This window comes from Botryllus schlosseri, chromosome 16 (genome assembly GCF_051294905.1).
Source record: "Botryllus schlosseri isolate E-star chromosome 16, Bs_hap1, whole genome shotgun sequence".
Lineage (NCBI taxonomy): Eukaryota > Metazoa > Chordata > Ascidiacea > Stolidobranchia > Styelidae > Botryllus > Botryllus schlosseri.
Window position 1 is genome coordinate 19,490,344 of NC_137251.1, and position 20,056 is coordinate 19,510,399.

General features: G+C 39.2%; 1 protein-coding gene and 1 long non-coding RNA gene across 2 annotated transcripts; both read right to left on the reverse strand.

Moving 5' to 3' along the window:
- On the reverse strand, window positions 1–14,043 carry LOC145458850 (palmitoyltransferase ZDHHC12-A-like). Its single transcript, XM_080337351.1, has 7 exons — window positions 13,865–14,043; window positions 13,662–13,804; window positions 11,595–11,795; window positions 7,602–7,768; window positions 6,772–6,945; window positions 6,518–6,709; window positions 1–215 (listed from the first exon to the last, which is right to left on the reverse strand). The coding sequence occupies exons 1-6, from the start codon at window positions 13,977–13,979 to the stop codon at window positions 6,544–6,546; spliced, it is 966 nt and encodes a 321-aa protein (XP_080193477.1). The 5' UTR covers window positions 13,980–14,043; the 3' UTR covers window positions 1–215; window positions 6,518–6,543.
- On the reverse strand, window positions 6,136–18,618 carry LOC145458851 (uncharacterized). Its single transcript, XR_013921207.1, has 3 exons — window positions 18,479–18,618; window positions 17,560–18,134; window positions 6,136–6,428 (listed from the first exon to the last, which is right to left on the reverse strand). It is a non-coding gene; the product is annotated as an uncharacterized LOC145458851 (long non-coding RNA).
- Window positions 18,619–20,056: the final 1,438 nt, after the last annotated feature.

Below are 20,056 nucleotides of genomic sequence, written 5' to 3' on the forward strand. Positions count from 1 at the left end.
TGATATGAAGCATCTCATTATTATTGGTATCCAAAGAACACTTATAGTATCATAAAATAGGGATATCTCATGTAAATTTTTACACATACAAACGTGAAGATGACAGGAACTACCGCTCTGCGATGCAAAGATGATAAAATACCGAAAATGCGAAACTTGAAAAAGAGGAGCTTTAAAATGTCATCTGATTGGCAATCTGAATTTGAACAGATAACCTGAAAAAACGAAGGGTAAATGAGAAACAAAAACGTACTGGTTTGGTGGAGCATAGTGAAACCAGTAAGCAAGCTGAACCTTGGTACCTGTGATTTGTTTGTTTTGGGGTATTCATGGTGTCGACTACTATGGTCATTTACACCAGGACGATATTCGTGAAACCAGTAAGCAAGCTGGACCTTGGTACCTGTAGTCTACTAGTATGTGGACCAAATGGTCCGAATCAGTAGCTGCCTGATAGGGAGGAGTTTTGCGAGTATTTCAAGACAGATCGGAAACAAAATATTTCAGGAATGTACAGAATGCTTTTGCAAAAGTTGACTGCAAATTTTCTAGTCTGGTTTCATAGTTTGGATCCAGTCGCAAAGCATCCCGTCAGTGATTATCTCAAGTTATATATATGCAATATGAATGGACGTATTCAAGAGTATTTTCCACTGCGGAAACCTCGATTCGTTGTATTGCCGCATACAAAACATGTAGTACAGAGCTATACAGCGAAAATGCCATACCTGTGAAGTTATGACCAACCCACAACATTGTCACAAAGTGCAACGAAATAGGTATGGTCGAAATAATGACAAATTATTGTGAATGTGATGTAGAAATCGTATGGCATTATAGCATTTGTGGAAGCATAAATGGTAGGCTAAATATTTCAACTTTCCACACCTTCATAGGGTTGTGATGTTACAATGAGTGATACTCGACTTCAAGTCTAAAACTCGATTCAGAATCCAATAACTCAGATGCTTGATTTTGTCCGACATATCATATATCACTATTTTCTACAGATTTCAGCTGTAAAACTAGTCTCTGAGCAGTATTTACCTAGGGACCCTGTCAACAAACTCGAGTGGGCGAATAGGATATTTTTGATTTTCACTCCGGAATAAATTTTTTTGAGCCCGTGTGCTTGGTAAGACATGGTTATTTTACGAGGATGATCCGTGTTATACACAGCCAATAACCTTCACACGCGTCCATTGATTTACAGACTTAAATGTCAACTTGTAATTAAAAATTGATTGATACATAATTTGAATTAGGCCTGCTACAATTAATGCTCTGCTTAGTTTTGTCATAACGAGGAGGATCAAATATCCCAATATGGGCTGAAAGAATGTTAAATAATCAGGGATATCTAGGCTAGACTATCCCTGAAAATAACGAAGAACATTTGGAACCACTGGTCCATTCAAACAAATGACACAACTCATCCCAACTACCAATCAAAAGTGAGGACTGAATCCAATATTAGGGTGGAGTGAAAAAAAGAAAAATTTGAATTTCAAAAGTGCCTTTGATATTTGGTCCCAAATCTTAAATGAATTACTTCTATCATGATTTCAGGTTTCTGCACCCTCTAGTGGCCGTGCAACTTTACCAAACGAGCCGAAAATAGCTAATTTGGCCATATCTGGATAACCGCTTATGCTAGAAAGCTAATATTGGGCTTAAAAGCTGTTGAAGCAACATGTTTCTATCTCACTTCCATAGAACTTTGTCTTGAAAATGTACAGAAAAAAAGTTACGAGCAAATTATTGATTTTTAGACCGCCATTAAAATGTTGGTTGGTTTTACCTAGTTTGCAATGCCAATTTGCATGTTACATTTTGTTACATTGCTGTTTTAACAACAACATCTGCTGTTTTAACAACAAAATCTTGTTTGGTGGACCAATGAGTTGATTTTTATACCAACCCAGCATAATTTTGATCAGTAGAGAGAATGATTGAACTTTCATCATATTACATCATCACAAGCCTTTATGTCATGATCTTGGTGGAATAGGTATCTTCTGTTTAACTCTACAACAAGCGATAGGCTTAGATTGTTCAAACTGTGAATCAGTTACAGTAAATCAGCTATATAATTTATTATACCTCATACCTGTATGTTTTGTGGAAAATGATGATTTTCCGTAACACTCGAGATATTGTTAACTGTTTTATATATTATACATATTGTGCAAGCTTCTGTACTCGTCTTTGGAATATTTTGGAACTTTGATAGTCAACCTCAAGTCTGACAGTAGGAGTGTTGATAACTCATTTTAAAAGTGTTCTGGTGTATCGTGGAGTTGATCATATAATTATCTGGTATATCTGCGTTATAACTGACTCCTCCTTGGGCACTGTGTAGTATCATAGGCCGCTCGCTGAATGAACAGAACAGGTTGCTGTAATATACTTTGTTATGCGTTTGAATTGAACTGATATTGTCTAGTATAAGTACAGATTCAGAATTTCATCCTGTTCTACTTATAGCAGATTGTGGTTTATCATATGCACAAGTACTACAAGTAATTGACATTTTATATAATGTTAACAAGAAAAACATCCAAATCTGCTGTTGCTTGCAAGAAGTTGCACTGTAGAGAAACTTTTCGAAGTGTTGATGGTTTTCCGTCTTGAACACTCCCAACTAAAGGACAAGTGAATGAGGGTATGCTCAACTTTGATCACTTTAGTTGTGATCAAACAACTGTCTTTAGTTGGAAGTATTCCAGAAGAAAACCATCAGCACTTGGAAAAGATTCTCCACAGTGCAACTTCTTGCAAGCAACAGCAGACTTGAATCTTTATCCTGATAACAATATGTCAATTACTTGTAGTACTTGTACATATGATAAACCACAATCTGCTATAAGTAAAACATTATGAAACTCTGAATCTGCACTTATACTAGACAATGTAAGTTCAATTCACAGACATAGCAAAGTATATTACAGAGACCTTTTCATACAGGCAGCAGCCTATGATACTACACATGGAGGAGTCAGTTTTAACACCAGTATACCAGAGTATTATATTATAAACTCCAAAACACACCAGAAACCAGAACACTTTCAAAATGAGTTATCATCACTTCTACTGGGAGACTTGAGGTTGACTATGAAAGTTCCAGAATATTCCAAAGATGAGTACAGCAGCTTGAACAATATGTATAATATATAAAACAGTTTAAAAATGTCTCAAGTGATATGAATATCATCATTTTCAACAAAACATACATCAATATATAAATTATATAGCTGATTTACTGCAACTGATTCACTTTTTGAACAATCTTGGCCTATCGTTTGTTGTAGAGTTGAACAGGAAGATAGCCTTTTCACCAACTTCATATCATAAAGGCTTGTGACGATGAAATATGATGAAAATTCAATCATTTTCTCTACTGACCAAAATTATGCTAGGTTGGTATGAAAATCAACTCATTAGTCCACCAAACAAGATTTAGTTGTTAAAACAGCAATGTAACAAATTGTAACATGCAAATTGGCATTGCAAACTAGGTAAAACCAACCAACATTTTAACCCTTTGTAACCGGCCGGCCTACTGACCAAAATTTTACTGCATCCACATAGAAAACGATAAAATGTCATCCATATGGCTCAAATCGACGCCCAATATATTGCCGTCAACCTGAAGTAGCCGCCTAGCGGTCTGAGATACTCTCACGGCTCAGACGCCAGAGGGAATAGCGTTATGCGTGAAAATGTTCGCGATTTCTTGAAAATAAATTACAATTTTGTTCTTCTATATCTCCTGACGTCATACCTAGGCCCTCTCTTAGTATATGACCACCTGATTGCCTTGCGCATGAATCTCTACGTTCCAACGAGACATTACATGCTACCATAGCGCTTCATAGCCCAGCGCTACGATCTTGGAAAGGTAGTGATGATGAGCACAATCACGCGGCCGCCGCCGATGAGTAATCGATTACGTAATCTCGTATTCTCGTTGAAGGCAACGCGCGTCCAGGTGTGCAGAACATAGGAACTGCCTTGGCAATGTTGCCGTTAGTATAGGCCTACATCTCCATGCTATTGAAGTGTTATCAACCCCAGTTGCTTGTTATATGTAACTTGCAGCTGCAAGGAATCCGTAAGTATACACATATTGCCTTATTCGACACTGCCCAGTGCCCATATACGCTCGGGAAGTCATTTCACGTGATACATTGCTTTATTTCGCATCAATGTGAACTGTATTCTACACGGCTAATGCCCCATGTATGATCAACAGTAGTCATACAAGCCAACAGTAACTTCGTGTGCCATCTAAAACAGATATATAACTGCCTCTATATGATGTTGTTATCACAGGCTCGGGTACAAAAATAGCCTAACTCGCACGCTTATTTGTGCGATGTTAGGGCTGGTGTCGGCTTTCTTATACAAAACTAAGCTCCATGATATGTATATTGATTGATATGCCAGGATAATGGCTAACTATATGTATAATTTTCTATTGCCTGAAGCAATTGTACATCTGTTTGAAACCGCAACGAGTCAGGTCATCTTACGCAGCCATGATTTTCACGTAATAAGGTATGCTTCTTTCACGTCAATTTGAAACATCTTCTACGTCAGGGGTCTCCAACACGCGGCCCGCGAGGTCCTATTTTGCGGCCCGCGACCTGATTTGAAAAAAAATCAGAAAAACGCTTAGTAAATCATGTTGAAACGCTAAAATTGATTTCAGTTGAAACATAATGTTGTTGTTTTTCAAAGTGAGCCATTCTATGTGCCCACTATCACTATTACTCACTAGTTGATACGGCTTCGGCATGGTAATATCATTCCATGGATGAAGAATTTGCTGGTACGAATGGGCATATTGCCTTGACGTGCAATGGCCCACCACTGCCAAGACCGAGACGCCTGCAAAACGACTTCGGGCGCTCCAAAAGACCATCTTTACGAGGAGATAGTTGTCTAGCAAGTAGGCCTACCGTGTATAGCTAACCCCAATATTGATTCTTCAATCCATGGGTGGCCAATCTGCAGCAGTAGAAGGAAAATTATGCGGCTGTCGACACTTGTAATAACAACCCTAAGTTTTCGCAGATACCCCCTGCATCAGCTGTATCTGGGAATCTGATCACATTGGCCGAGAAAGGATAAATATCTTATAGTAATATGTGAAACTATACTAATATTTATTGACGAAATTCACTCATGAACATGAAACAGATTGGTTCTCTGTGGCTCTTTACAACATAACTACTAACGATTTGGTGCGCATAGTAAGCCGATAGGTGCATATAGATTAGTTCGGAGTGTACCGGCAATGGACATGGACATGATAACGTGGGTATTTGGCCCCATCTAGTTTGTCACGACTAACCACCGGTATGCGGCCGCAGGCTAGCCTACATGAGTACGCGAAATGCGGCCGTGAATTACAAAAATGTTGGCCACCCCTGTTTTAGCGGCTAAAGAGTGTTGTCATTGTCAGGTATCGTGTACAGCTCATAGTCCAAAATATAATGACATTGATGATCATGATACTTTTTGTTGTATTTGTGTTTGTTCAATAAAATATTAGTTCTTTTGTGGTGACTATAACCGTCGCCTATGTTAGAAAGCACAGCGTTGTAATAACGTAGAGTTATCAGACGTGGTTGTTGAACTGCGTTGCCTACTTTTATATCGATATTGATGTCATGCGGCCCGCGGCCTCCAGGAATTTGGAAAAGTGGCCCGCGACCTATTTTGAGTTGGCGACCCCTGTTCTACGTGCTAATCTTCGATATAAGAACTTTCATAGAATAGTATGACCAACAACAAGTCATAGAAGATAACTGTAATCGGTTATATGAAGTCTAGAACGGAAGATACAATGGTTTATATTTCAGGCGGTCACTCACGCGAACATCATTACAAATTCAATTTTGCGGGAAACCTTTTTGCGTGTTCAATCTGCATTTCAAGCAGGATATACATTGCAACATTAGGTTATGCATGGTCTGATGTATGCGTATTTATAAGAGCTATACATACCAACCGATTGCAATCGTTTATGACCAATACAGGTCTAGCTATCTTGGATTAAATATAGACTCCTCTGCGTTAAACAATCACGGTCTAGTATACTAGACCGCCGGTCGCAAAGGGTTAATGGCGGTCTAAAATCAATAATTTGCTCGTAACTTTTTTTCTGTACATTTTCAAGACAAAGTTCTATGGAAGTGAGATAGAAACATGTTGCTTCCGCAGCTTTTAAGCCCAATATTAGCTTTCTAGCATAAGCGGTTATCTAGATATGGCAAAATTAGCTATTTTCGGCTCGTTTGGTAGAATTGCACGGCCACTAGAGGGTGCAAGAACCTGAAATCATGATAGAAATAATTCATTTGAGATTTGGGACCAAATATCAAAGGCACTTTTTGAAATTCAAATTTTTCTTTTTTTCACTCCACCCTATCCAATATGCGCTAGCTAGAACAGCTGATTATAAAAATCACATCCACAATAAAAACAGGCTTAACATCACTCAACTTACCAAGCAAGTTTCACACGGTCTGGCAGTCAAATATTATCCTCGCAAGTGTTAGAATTTGTGGTCTTCCTCAACTTATTACGATATATCGCCATCCAGTTATAAGGCTTACAGTGGCACAAAAACACATAAGCATTACGGCAGTAACCCAAACTGAAAGGGTTGTCAATCTCAATCTTTTGCAGATATGTTATCCTGCAGAGAAAATGATCGCTGGTATATTATCATGTTTATGGCTTATACATGTACTAAAGTACCTGTGTCTGCTCATGCTCTCCCATGTTGTGTGGTTTGAAACTGCCATATAAGAATGGATGGAACATAATGAGATGACGACGAAGAAGAATATCACAAGCAGGACATCAGAAAGTAACAGTACGAGGTTGTTTGTCATCCACTTCTGAGAATGCATCCCTCCGGTGTAACCGGTCCTGATGTTAAAATGAATATAATGTAAGCAAAGCATAGCGCTACTCATTTACATACAAATACCCTCATATACAGCTTTACAAGTTTGAAAATTGTTTAATGAAGTCGAGAAAAAAAAATCTACACTTTCTCGCAATCTATCACAGTAACTGCATGAAAATGGAGTCTGTATACTAGATTCAAATGTAATCCATGCAAAATCCAACAATGAATTTGGACTAGTGTATCTGAAAAAGTTGTGTTTGTAGAGCTTCTTGGAGGTGCATATAACTTCAATATACAATGGAATAGTATATTCAAATTGATATTAAGCCGCATATTTTCGGCTGATACACGTCAGGGGTGATTGTCAGCGACTAGTAGAGAATTGGAAAGAACATTGTATATGAACAACTGTATCACCAAATATGAAGTCACCGGCATGGAATTTTGAATAATCGAGGCGAAGAGATCGCTCAAGCTCAAAGTACTATTTTCAGACGGTACACAAATTCGTTCTGTTGGCCTAAACTTGGATGACGTATTTTGATAAAAGTTGACTCCATGCTTGTTCAGAATCACGCTTCAGGAGATGGGTCAAGGGTGAGCAATCCAACATGAATATACTATTGAAAAGCTGTGTTTGCATAAAACGTAGGCTACTAATGATATGACTTACAAAGATATATAAATGCTCCAGACAATCAAGCACAACTCCCACGTCAAAAACAACCAGAACCATCTGTGGTTTCTTTCCCCGATGCAGTTGGCGACCCACGGGCAGTGATGATCGAATTTGCGAACGCAACGTTTGCATTCCCTGCAGTGGCGTGCTCTGATTGGCCGCTGAGAGTAAGTTACATCAAAACAAGATAATTAGACACAATGCATTATACAGAATAGGAAAACAGGAGCCTTATTCTGATGAGGACGGTGCAAATTACACTGGAAGATACCACATGTGTTCCGTAACAAATTGATTTTACTTTTTGGGAGGACTCAAGCAGGGTTGTGACAAAGTTTCAAGTTTTCAAGTCCCAAGTCAATCTCACTTTTATAATTTTGACCCAAGTTAAGTCAAGACATTTTCAATTCACTGCCGAGTCTAGTCCAAATCCAAGCGGGTGAGCAGAGGTTCGGGTCCGAGTCATAGTGTTACGACTCGAGACCGAGTCATTGTGTTGACTGTTCACTTTCGAATTAAAGTATAGCTAATCTCTGCTTGGTGATATCAAATGCTTCCAATTATTTCCTCATATTTAACAGTTTCTGGTCGCATTTTCAAGTAGGCTACCGGTACAGGCGGTACAAATAGACGAAATCCCAATAGTGTGGTAACTTAACTGTTCTTCGAAATTACAATGAAATACCGGTTTTGGCCGTCTGATTCTTGAGTCACATGACTTGGTCCGAGTCATGCGCAGTGATTGTCGAGAGCACAAGTCGAGTCACCAGAAAATCGAGACTCAAGTTATTACAACCCTGGACTCGAGTAGGTATTGCCTACTCACACCACGTACTCATGTGATTATATTTTCAGACAAAAACCGGTACTACTTCGGCTTACTTTTTACTCCTGCTCTACTGCATAATTAACAATTTGGGATTGAAAAGTCATAAGTGGATTTAGCATAAGTTTGCATCGCTTTCACGAGTGAAATAGTTGCTCTAAGATTAGCGCAAAATAGCCCCTATATCACGGTGACTAGTTACATAATTGATGAAAGCACCTATTTGGAGAGTGATTACCAGTTTTGCGTTAGTCACAAAAAGACACACATTGCAATTAGTCACAAAAAGACACACATTGCAATTTCGAAAGCGGCCACTTCTGATCACAGGCAAGTAACCTTCTAATCAAGTACCAACTACTTTGAACATACGGTATGTGGGAAAGTACCTGGTGTGGTCTGATTAATGCAAAAATTAGCAATGTACAGGTACACGTATCTGAGGAACATTATTTGCATTTTGTATGCTTTGAAAATATGGCCGACTAACAAGAAGGCTGCGCTGTATGAAAATATCAATGTTTCGTCACATGTTTAGGAATGGTTTCTATTAGCTTCAAAGTTCCGCCAGACAATATTGACAAGGAAGGGGACTTTATTTTGGTTCACCAATCTTAAATCGTACATAATACAGGATACCGACAGAGCAGAATGCAAGCAGTTATTGATTTTTACACACTGACAACACAATATCCGAGATATAATTCCCTAGATATTTATTACAATATGTTGTGTATATATTTTGAATAGACCTACTGATACAAACTGAAGTGAACAACTGTGGCACCTGAGATTCATATTCCAAATTATGACACACAGACAAAGCAGCAAATTCAACCACACGGCATAGAGACTATGAAGCACTATTTACTAAACCAGTGCTTTTCAACCTGTGTGACGGTTCGCACTGGTGCGAATGAAAAAAATTGCAGTGCGAATGACGAAGGTGGTGCGAATAGTGCGAATGAAAATCCGGGTCAAGTGCGTATGACGAAGGTGGTGCGAATGAAAGTGCGAATGAAAATCGTGATTAATTGTTAACTTTTCTCACGAGGAATAATTCAAATGAACTTAATAGGAAATTTAGAATCAGTGAACTTTTGTAGTTGCGACGCAATTGTAAAAACTTAATACGACGCACCGCTAATCGTGGCTCTTACAAGCCGTAGTGAATTAATATTCCCACACTATAATTATTACGTCACCAAAAGTCTGGTTTGGAAGCTGACGTAGTGGCATTATAGAGATCTCTGCAATCTCTATAGTGGCAGACATACAGTATATCAGCCCGTCTGATCCTGTGACAGGCTCGAAAAGTGATGTCAAATTGACTTTCTGCTTTCTCGAAAAATGATTTCAAATTGACTTTCTGCTTTCCTTCGCCAAACAATCGTCATATTTTCGTAATAACTGTTCGTTTAGCGCGAGGTACGAGGATAGTAGTAAATACCATCATTACAGCGACTCGCATTCGCAAGTTTACTGTAACGTAAATTCTTACCCCTTCATGGTTACTAAAGTAGGGACCACAAAGGGTATAATTTTGGGTCGACACTATGCCAGAGCTATCTGTTAATATGTATGTAATATTTATTGAATTTATTACAAAAAATCCTGCGATCTTTTTTACATATCCAAGGTCACTGTGTTAAGTACTGTAGCCAATAAGCAAGACGCGCAGCAAATATGGCATATGGCATGGAATTCATGATCAGATTCATCCGACTGTTTTTCTCTGGAAATCATGGTCGACTACCGTTGGGATGAACTAGTTTAGGGGTGTGCAACGAGCGAGTTCAGGCCTATCAGACTCATTCATTTCGAGGCCAACCCCTTCTGCGTCGGGGCACATGAAGACGTAAAGTTTTGGCGAATAAACCGCTGATAAAATGCGGTGCCAAAAACATGAGCGGTGACAAAACCTCAGTGACTGATGCTGGATGGCCAAACCTTTCGAGATGGATTGGATATGCCCCGTTGTCGGTACGGAATGGTCGCGTTCTTGCAATCTGAGTAGACAGTATAGTACAACTGTGATACGCAGAGGAATTTAATTCGCCCCAATTTGAAATCGCGTACGTCAGACATGTGTTGTAGAGCTGTGTTGGTTAGAATTGTGATGTGCGCGTTTTGTATGTCATACATGCTCGTAACATCGTAGCATACAACTGTAATATTAAATATAAACTCCTCTTCATGGGTGAGGCTCGGGTCGCGAGATGCCACAAAAACTCAGATTTTGGTGGTAGTCTAAAAGCTGGTTTACCGTTATTAAACTGTTATGAATTCTCAAGTTAGATCGAGGTGAAGAGTAGAACACGCAGTACCATGAGTTATTTGCTCTTTTCATAAACTTGCGAGACAGAAGTTGAAGCACCGTGTCATCAGGTATCGAGCTCTAATGCGCCAACTCTCCTTGATCGTTTTGCACCTTATGTTCCAAAGACATAAGACAAAAGCCCCAACACAAACATGCGGGGTTTTCATCCTTTCGACAAACTGGAGTTTCGCGGGACCTGTGTGTCAGCTCTGAAAAACGATTTCTGCCAGCAAGCAGTTTTCACTCGCGAAAAATACGCTGTATTTTGGATAGGAGTGCAGAACAGATTTTAAGACCTGGTCATCCAAGCACTAGTAAAAGTTCTTGTACAAATTCCGAACAACATTGTTTGGTCGAGAGGGTTGTATTGAGATAATTGGAAGTAAAACGAGCGACAAAAGTTGCCTTTCTAATGAGACATTTGATAGTTATCCAATTTGTTGCACATCTGAACAAAATGTTGTGCGAATGAAATTTATTTCACAAAAAAAGTGCGAATGGAGCTCAAAAAGGTTGAAAAGCACTGTACTAAACAATAATCACCCATAATTGTTCAATGTGCGTGGAATTTGAAATCTAAATTTTGAAGGATATGATGCTAAGTATTGCATACTGTTGTCATAGTATTTGGCTGCATGGAGTAAAATCTTTATGATGGATAGATAGTGTGAAATTTCCTAGATGTAGGCTAGCCACATTGAAATTTCCCTAGTAACACACATTCAGATAATAGCCTACATGGACCATTTGAACAAACAAATACCAATTAGCCCACTCAATATTTCTCACATGATTAATACTCACTAGCTAAGTTACCAGCCTGCTATTACAGGCTACCTACCTCCAAGGCACAAAATCCACATCTTTGGTGGGATTCTTCATCAATTTTTTTCGATGGTGATGATTTATCCTCGTCGTCACTGTGAGTTTGTAGCATGCTCTCCGTTTCATTTTCCTCAGAGACAAAACCGGCATTTATACGCTCATGGATGGGAATATGTATCGATACTTCTTCATCACTGTCAAAAGACTGCATCTTGAGCTGAAATGGAAATGTTGGATTACATCCACAAGCCACAGGAATGCACCTAGAGTATTACTACTAGTGTTCGTTCCAAGTGCACTCAGTGGCATATCTGGACAATTTGAAAATTTCTAAGTGCTACTTTACGATTAATTTTCCTATATTAACAGCGAAACTACCCGACTAAACAAAAGCGAATGGGTTTTGGTTTAACTTTCTTCATTTTCTAAGAATAAATGTTTTACTTTGCGCGGATTTGTGTGAATATTTGTTTTATATATCATTCCATTAAAGTTCCTTGTTGAAATTGATCACATTATTAAAATTCAAGACCAAAGAGTCAAGACTATAAGTAGCCTACTAAGTAGGCCTACTTTTTGATTTTAAACAATGTTGCATATTAAACAAAATTAAGAAATTGATATTTCATTTTGATACTAGGGCCTACTAGCATATCATCACGACTTGCATGAAGGGCTGGGCACAAAGATTCGAGTACTCGAATCTGAATCGAGTATTAATTTTGATGATTCGAGTAGTAAAATACGATTTTTTCGAGTATTGAAATTGTACGCTCCTCGCAACTGAAAGTTAATAAACTAACGAGTAATAATATTATCCACTGACGAAGCCTTGAAACCTTGATTGGCCGTGTCGTAGCATGATAGATATAGTAAAAAGCTACGAACGTCACTGGAAATAACACATTTCCGAAGTCATGATCGTTCCACAACATTGTCATGAAGTGCAATGAAAACGGTATGGTCGAAAACATACCGAAGTATCATTAATGTGACGAATAATAGGCATTATGTTCTTCGTGGTGGCATAAAAAGTACATATTTGAACTTCGACATAGTGCATTGTGTTATGACGTCATAATGAGTGATACTCGAATACTCGACTTGAAGCATTTTACGTGATTCAGAATCGAATCACTCAGGTACTCGATTTTGCCCAGCCCTACTTGCATGTCTTCAGATAATTCGTTTTAGTTGACACACAGTGTCGCAAATACTGAAAGCTCAAATGATATTTGTTCTCATTCTTTTAAGATACCTACCGGTAGGCCTACTCCTACTCTACATCCTTAACTGACATTGCAGTGCACTACCAAAATACTGTACTGCTGTGATAAAAGTAGTCAGCTAAGAGGTTGATGATTTGTAAAACTTCATTCTTCAATTCAATATAAACTGCATGTAGGTTATACCATTGAGATAAATTTGAAGATTGTAGGCTATATGATCGGCCTACACTATAAAGTTCAGCTATGTTCCTTATACTTATAATACAATCTTCAAGTAACATGATCGCAACAGATGATAGAATGGTTTACCAATATTTACACAAGTCAAATTCACCTAAAGGTAGGTAAGGTACGTAGTGGATTGTGGATGGTCGTGCTACAGTATTGTGTTCATGTTCATTTACTGTCAAGTTATGCAATACCTAATATGGTACCTTAACTTCCTGTCGACCTATAGGTCACACCGTCACGAAAAATTGTGAAGGCGGTGCTGTGCTACTGTTTGTGACTTTATAGCTATGCAATAGGCTTAGAGGTACGACCGACGCTATAATGCATATTGACACACTTCAATTATGCACGTTTCAGAATTCTAAATGAAGATATATTATTATTGTTTGGGTTCTGAGAGAGATTTGCTAGTTTGTCTCCGATATGGTAATGTATTTCTATTAATTCCACTCTGTTAGTCCTGACACTTTAGTATCTATTTGGTTGAGTATTATCAACAAGAACGATCACTGATAACACAAGGTTTTGTTACAATATTCATTTCAACCTACTGACAATTTTGAAAATTGTATCCGAGTAACTTAATTATTTTCATATAGCATAGCCTACACACTGCAGCGTACCGGTTGTATGTCCGCATCAGACGCTTTTACAAAACCAGGATCCATCAGCGAAACCACCAGATAGAGAATCACAGATGCGATGGTAGCTGTACCAAAAAGTAGGGGAAAACCATATCGTCCATCGTCAATATGCTTCTTTAACACTAGAAACACAAAATTGAAAATAACTGTGTCATAAAGAGTGAAATAAGTTACATGCTTACCAGTGTTTGTCAATACAAGAGTAATAAATATTCCGGTGGTTAATCCGACATGCAGTGTCCGTGACACGAAATTGGAACAAGCCGGACTACACCCAGTAGAGTCTTTTCGACCCATTGTCGTCAGATCAAACTGCCACAGGCTATACCATATGTCTATATATACCTGGTGTATAGCTATTATTCTGGAAATAACATATCAAAATCCAATAAATGGATCTTGCATCAGTGTAGGCCTGCGTATTATTGCCGTATATAGCCCATCCAGTGCATCCACAATGCCAGTATGAATGATGACTGATAGTGCACAGTGCACACGCAATCGACTACTTTTAAAGCAGAAAACTTAATGTGTTACCGTACCTGAGATTGGGCTCCTATCATGGGGATATATACGACTTCGACATTGATCCGCATGACACTATTTTATGTTCAAGACTTTTACTTCTCAGTACGGTAATCTTATAAATGAGGGCATCCCTAAAAGACGGAGAAGCGGAGGCAGCGGAGACAGCGGAGGCAGCGGAGGCAGCGGAGAGCGGACCCTAAAACGCGGAGACAGCGGAGACAGCGGAGAGAGCCAAAAATGCCGATTCCTAAAAGACGGAGGAAGCGGAGCTTTCGGTCATTGACCTTTATAGACACGCGCATACGCAACTCTAAAACGTGTAGACGGCGGAGAATAACGGAGAAGCCAGCCATGCGAGTTTCAGGCCAATTTGGTGACTGATTGCCCATCGATGAGATGACATAGCGGACGGTTATAATATACTGAAAGCGGAGTTCGGGGCGTAGCGAAATATATTTCGAAACAGCAGAGAATAACAGAGAAGTCAGCCATACGAGTTTCAGGCCAATTTGGCGACTGATTGCCCATCGATGAGATGACATAGCGGACGGTTATATCGTTATAATATACTGAAAGCGGAGTTCGGGGCGTAGCGAAATATATTTCGAAACAGCAGAGAATAACGGAGAAGTCAGCCATACGAGTTTCAGGCCAATTTGGCGACTGATTGCCCATCGATGAGGTGACATAGCGGACGGTAATAATATCCTGAAAGCGGAGTTCGGGGCGTAGCGAAATATATTTCGAAACAGCAGAGAATAACGGAGAAGTCAGCCATACGAGTTTCAGGCCAATTTGGCGACTGATTGCCGATCGATGAGATGACATAGCGGACGCGAACACTCTTTTAAAACACGCGAAGTGAGCATTCTATTAGGTGATATACGCAAGTTGGTTTTGTCGGATGGAGAAGATCAATTCAACGATAAATATCGTACGCTGGCAAATGGATGGACAGGCAAATTCAGAGAATATTTTGACAAACATTTGAAGGGTGACATTTTCAGAAATACCTGCAGATTCAGAACGAAATATTTTTCCGCTTTTAGTGAGAGCCCACCCACTAACAATATTAGCGAGTCAATAAACAACGTTTTGAAGGCTGCGAGCGGGCGTAAAGAAATGTATTGGATGCCATCATATTATGGATGCATAATCTCCAGAGATGGGCGGATTCCCAAATTTCGGGATCCGAATCTATCCGGATCCGGCTGGCAATGTGAGATTCGGAGTCCGGCTGTTGAAGGTCCAGCTTGGAATCCGAAAAAATCCTGCCATAACAATGCTAATTAATCATATTGCAGCAAAAAATCCGGCTAAAATCCGACCATCACCGCAAATTCAAAATCCGGATCCAGTCCGGTCAGGTAAAAATTCAATGAAATCCTGCTCCGGCTCCGGCTCCTGAACCGGACTGTGGCCATCTCTGATAATCTCCAGACGAACTACTTACATGATTTTCGCCGTGCGGAATGCGGACATGGGGAATATCAACTTAAAACGGAATTTAGTTACATGAGAAAAAAAATCGAACATATCAAATTTCCTAAAATGTTGACGCTTGACGATATCATAAGTAAAATCAATGATATATATACAATGATTGGAAACTACCGTGAGCTCTGCGTTTCAGCGTGTTCCTGGTCACGCTTCATCGCATACACAGTTGTGCTGTAAACAAAGGCTTCCTCAGAAATACTTCTTTGAGGAACTAGCGATGATATATAATTCATTGAGTATATTTATCAGTGGCAATTAACGTTAACGTGTTGAATAGCTTTTTTTTCATTCCAACTTGCTAAATCAATAACATTATATATAATTAAATATCAAGCAGACGTAGTTTTTAAAGGAGTAATTCTAGTTATTTTGAGTATTCGAGTAGGTTCAATATCATTGAGTAGGTTTGCCTACGACGTAGTTTTTAAATTTTTCCATTCCAACTTGCTAAATCAATAACATTATATATAATTAAATATCAAGCAGACGTAGTTTTTAAAGGAGTAATTCTAGTTATTCTAGTAATTCTAGTAATTCTAGTAATTCTAGTTTTTAAATTTTTTCATTCCAACTTGATAAATCAATAACATTATATATAATTAAATATCAAGCAGACGTAGTTTTTAAAGGAGTAATTCTAGTTATTTTGAGTATTCGAGTAGGTTCAATATCATTGAGTAGGTTTGCCTACTTCCGCGGGTGATTGTTTTCATACTACTCACCAAACAAAAACATCACAACTTGTTTTTTTCCGGGGATATCTAGATCTCCTGAGTTTTGAAGGTTTTTGAAAATAGCACGCACATATTTAATGGCCATTTTGCGGCAGTCACTAAGCTTAACCCTGCAATTTCAAAAGTGACTATTTCCAACTGACTCAGAGCGAACAACCAAATCTACTTTTAGAACTTTTTAAAAGTACTATACCGATTTATATTTTCGTTACTTCTATTTGAACCTGAGTAAATCATTGTAGCAATACTTCCACTACTTCAGTAGCAACGCTGCATACATCACCCACCTCTGAAAAAAGTCACCTATCCATGATCATTCCACAAAATCTCGATGTCTTACAATACAGAATTGAATTTTAAGGATTCCATCATGTTATGTAAAGAAATGAGGAAGATACATACACTTCACAGATATAGAACATTTACGAATACATAATTTAATCCTCAAATCCCTAATTCATGTGTATATGACCGAAATAATGATGCAGGCATTTGAAAAAAGGTAACATTAATATGCAACTGTACAGAACTAGACAAATGCAAAAATAACCATGTGGACAACAAAAACAGTTTATGCCTGATTTGTTAAGCAATAACAGTGCTAGATATCAAGTTTTGTCATCTTCAACTTGGGAAAAGTATTTGGATGATGTCCTTAATAATGCAGCAGTACACTCGCTTTCGTTGCTCAAGAATGGCCAAATACGACCCGAATGATGCCGTATCTACTCTTGATGAAATCTGCCTTGTTTAGCTATTTGTCCATCTTTGCTTGCTCTTGCCCGAATCATTGGTAGGATGGGGAACATTCTTTTTCCGTAATTTTATATGATATCAAGGTGTCACCAAATTCATTAATATCTGTAAGTGCAGAATAAGGATTCGGCTATTTGACCGTACTTGTCCATGGTTAGTAAATGCATAAATGGTTATCGAGACTCAAGAATTTTTTGGTTTCCCAAGTTGCTGTTCCTTCAGCACAAGAATCTATCCATTTTCGCATTTTAGGCAAGAAATCATTTTCCAGCCAGTCCAAGCGTGAATCGTCTGGACTGCAATATGGCTTCAAGTTGGCGTTGTAGCTGAACTTGGTTGATGTATTCGTAATGCCGAACCACTTGTAAATACCGGCAAACCATGCAGAAGCTTCTTTAGCCTCACCTCTCCTGCTCGCATAATACGCGCAGCACTATTAGACAGAAGCTGAGCTGCAAAAATTTCCCGCATCTTTGCCAAGCTTTGCATATGAAAATGTGCATCCGTCAATTTGCCGCATCTCAATTCCGTCGGTTCAAACAGCCGTAAAATGCCGCCATCGAATAAATTTACCATCCTTGTTGAGAAGTTTCGTACCACCAGTGCGGCTGGCGTAGAGGTTGTTGCGTACGCTCTTGGAACATCTTGCGATTTGCACTGAGTCCATCAGCAACAAACGCAGCTACCTGAAATCCACAATCCTCCAAGATGCCGACACATTTCCAGAATACAGGCCTACTCGAAAGTTGAAATGAAGCCACCGACTTTGTTGCACAGTATGCCAAGGGTTTGGAAACAGACGTTACCAGGCCACTGGCATAAACTTGAAGAGCGTGTGTAGCTGGTTCATCATCATCTACAGGTCTCGACTCCCCAAGATCAATGAATCCTACCATTCCGTCTTTCGTTGTACTGAATACAATATTCCTTTTCACTGAAAATGCAAAAAATCAGAAGTAGTTAGACACATGAAACATCACAGTGAACAGCATTGCTGAAATATTCGCGATGAAGTTTTCGACACAGATATAAAGTCATGAGAACACAATCTAGCCAATTTACCGGCAAATTTAAGGTTAGAATTGCTTCAATTTGCAAATTGATCGATTTCTGTCCTATACGCAAGAGCAAATGCATTAGACATTAGAACGAAACTCGTTTCATCAGCTTACCAGTCAACTACCATGGGAATCAAAATATATAGTCAAGGTAGACCTCCACTCTCTAGTGCTTATGCAATGATGAAGAGTAGGCTACAGTATAGAATCATTTCCTCACCTTTCAACAAATCAGATGACGCAAATGAAGTTGGCAAATCTTTAAATCGTCTTTTTTTGTGCAATTGATCCAGCCACGATCTTGACGCATGCTCCTTATTAATTTCTCAAGGTTTGCCGCACATTCATATTTGGCGCCAGTGCAAAAACGTTTTGCTGGAACTTTAAACAAATGCGCATTTGCAGAGGTTTTGATTAGCAAACCCTGGTATGCAACACTATCTCACATCTGACGCAACCAACTATTCATCAATCACCTATTAGTGAGAAAAAAAAGAGTTATAAATATTACAGTAGCCTTCAATAAAATTGCTTTCTGTTAAATGGGTCTCATCGAATTTTCAGGTTGGCCACCCACCAGCAATAAGATTACTCACAAAAGCATCTTAATCAGTTTCGCTTTCAAGATATCAGATGGCGTAATTGATGCTTACAAATGTTCCAATCTCAATCTGTCCTAATTTTCCAAGCTTTTTTACGCTCATCCACAGGTGCAAAAACCTAAGCAGCTAGTCAGTACCTGAATATTGCGCATTGGCGGAAGTTTGATTAGACCTTAGTATGTAGTACTGTCTCACTATGCTCGCAAAACCTGTTAACAATCAACCAACAAACGAAAAAATAGTGGAATAACTGCCAGCAAAGGTGATAGCAGTACTCCACCAAGGTCAACATTACTCAATGAAGTGTACGCAGTCAACCTTATCCGCGCACACGCTGATTTCGGCGGGAGTAGACCTTACAGCGTTAGGGGGCGTGGCAGTTTCCAATCATTGTATATATATCATTGGTAAAATCAACAATGACCAAAATGTGACAAAATTCTTCAGGTCAAACAATAAGTTGAATCAAAGATTCTCCCAGCGCGCTATGGCGAGGTGGTGCGGGATAAATAATATGGTTGGATTCTCGTCGACCAATGGTGTGTTCACCGTTGCTTCAATGACTCAACGTCAAGTCCATTATTGCGTCAGGTATTTCCCAAAGCCTCCCTCATGTACTTGCCCAAGCACAACAATATGCTATCATATTCTAGCTGTAGCGATGTCATTAAGAGACAACAGCACACAGAAAGCGGTCCCCTGCAATTTGAGTCAGCTCCTGAAAAATCGCAAGGGTAGGACCAGGAAATCCGGTCGGAAAAGGCCTCGCCGGGTAGATTTTGACTATACCGTAAATAGTACACCAGCTCACCATTCAACACCAAGAAAACAGCAACCCAAACAACCGCTATTGCATTCTGATCTATCAATGATATATCCGACGAGCAGATGTCTGAAATCAATAAAGAAACAGCGCCATTGGACTTGACGACCGACTCTGTGAAGCTGCCCGCCCTCAATGATTACCCTTGGCTTTCGTCGTCAAAGGAAGATAAAGATCCGCAGCATGTGATACGCCAATGCTTGAAACCTGAGCTATGGCTAGATGATGAAACAATAGAGCGAGCGGTAGAAGCATTTTGTACCGAAAAACCTTTGGTTTTGTTTTTCACCTAGTACAGGTATCAATGGACTGAACAAGATCACAATGTGCCGTCGCTATGCCGATTTGCGCGTAAGCACCAAGCAGCGAACAA

What these genes read in the sequence shown, in the direction of transcription:
- LOC145458850 (XM_080337351.1), bottom strand. Translation starts at nt 13,979, where the DNA reads ATGGGTCGAAAAGACTCTACTGGGTGTAGTCCGGCTTGTTCCAATTTC. An exon ending in TCTTGTATTGACAAACACTG is followed by an intron (nt 13,805 to 13,864) that starts GTAAGCATGTAA and finishes TTGTGTTTCTAG; the next exon opens with TGTTAAAGAAGCATATTGAC. An exon ending in GTGGATTTTGTGCCTTGGAG is followed by an intron (nt 7,769 to 11,594) that starts GTAGGTAGCCTG and finishes ACTTACTCTCAG; the next exon opens with CGGCCAATCAGAGCACGCCA.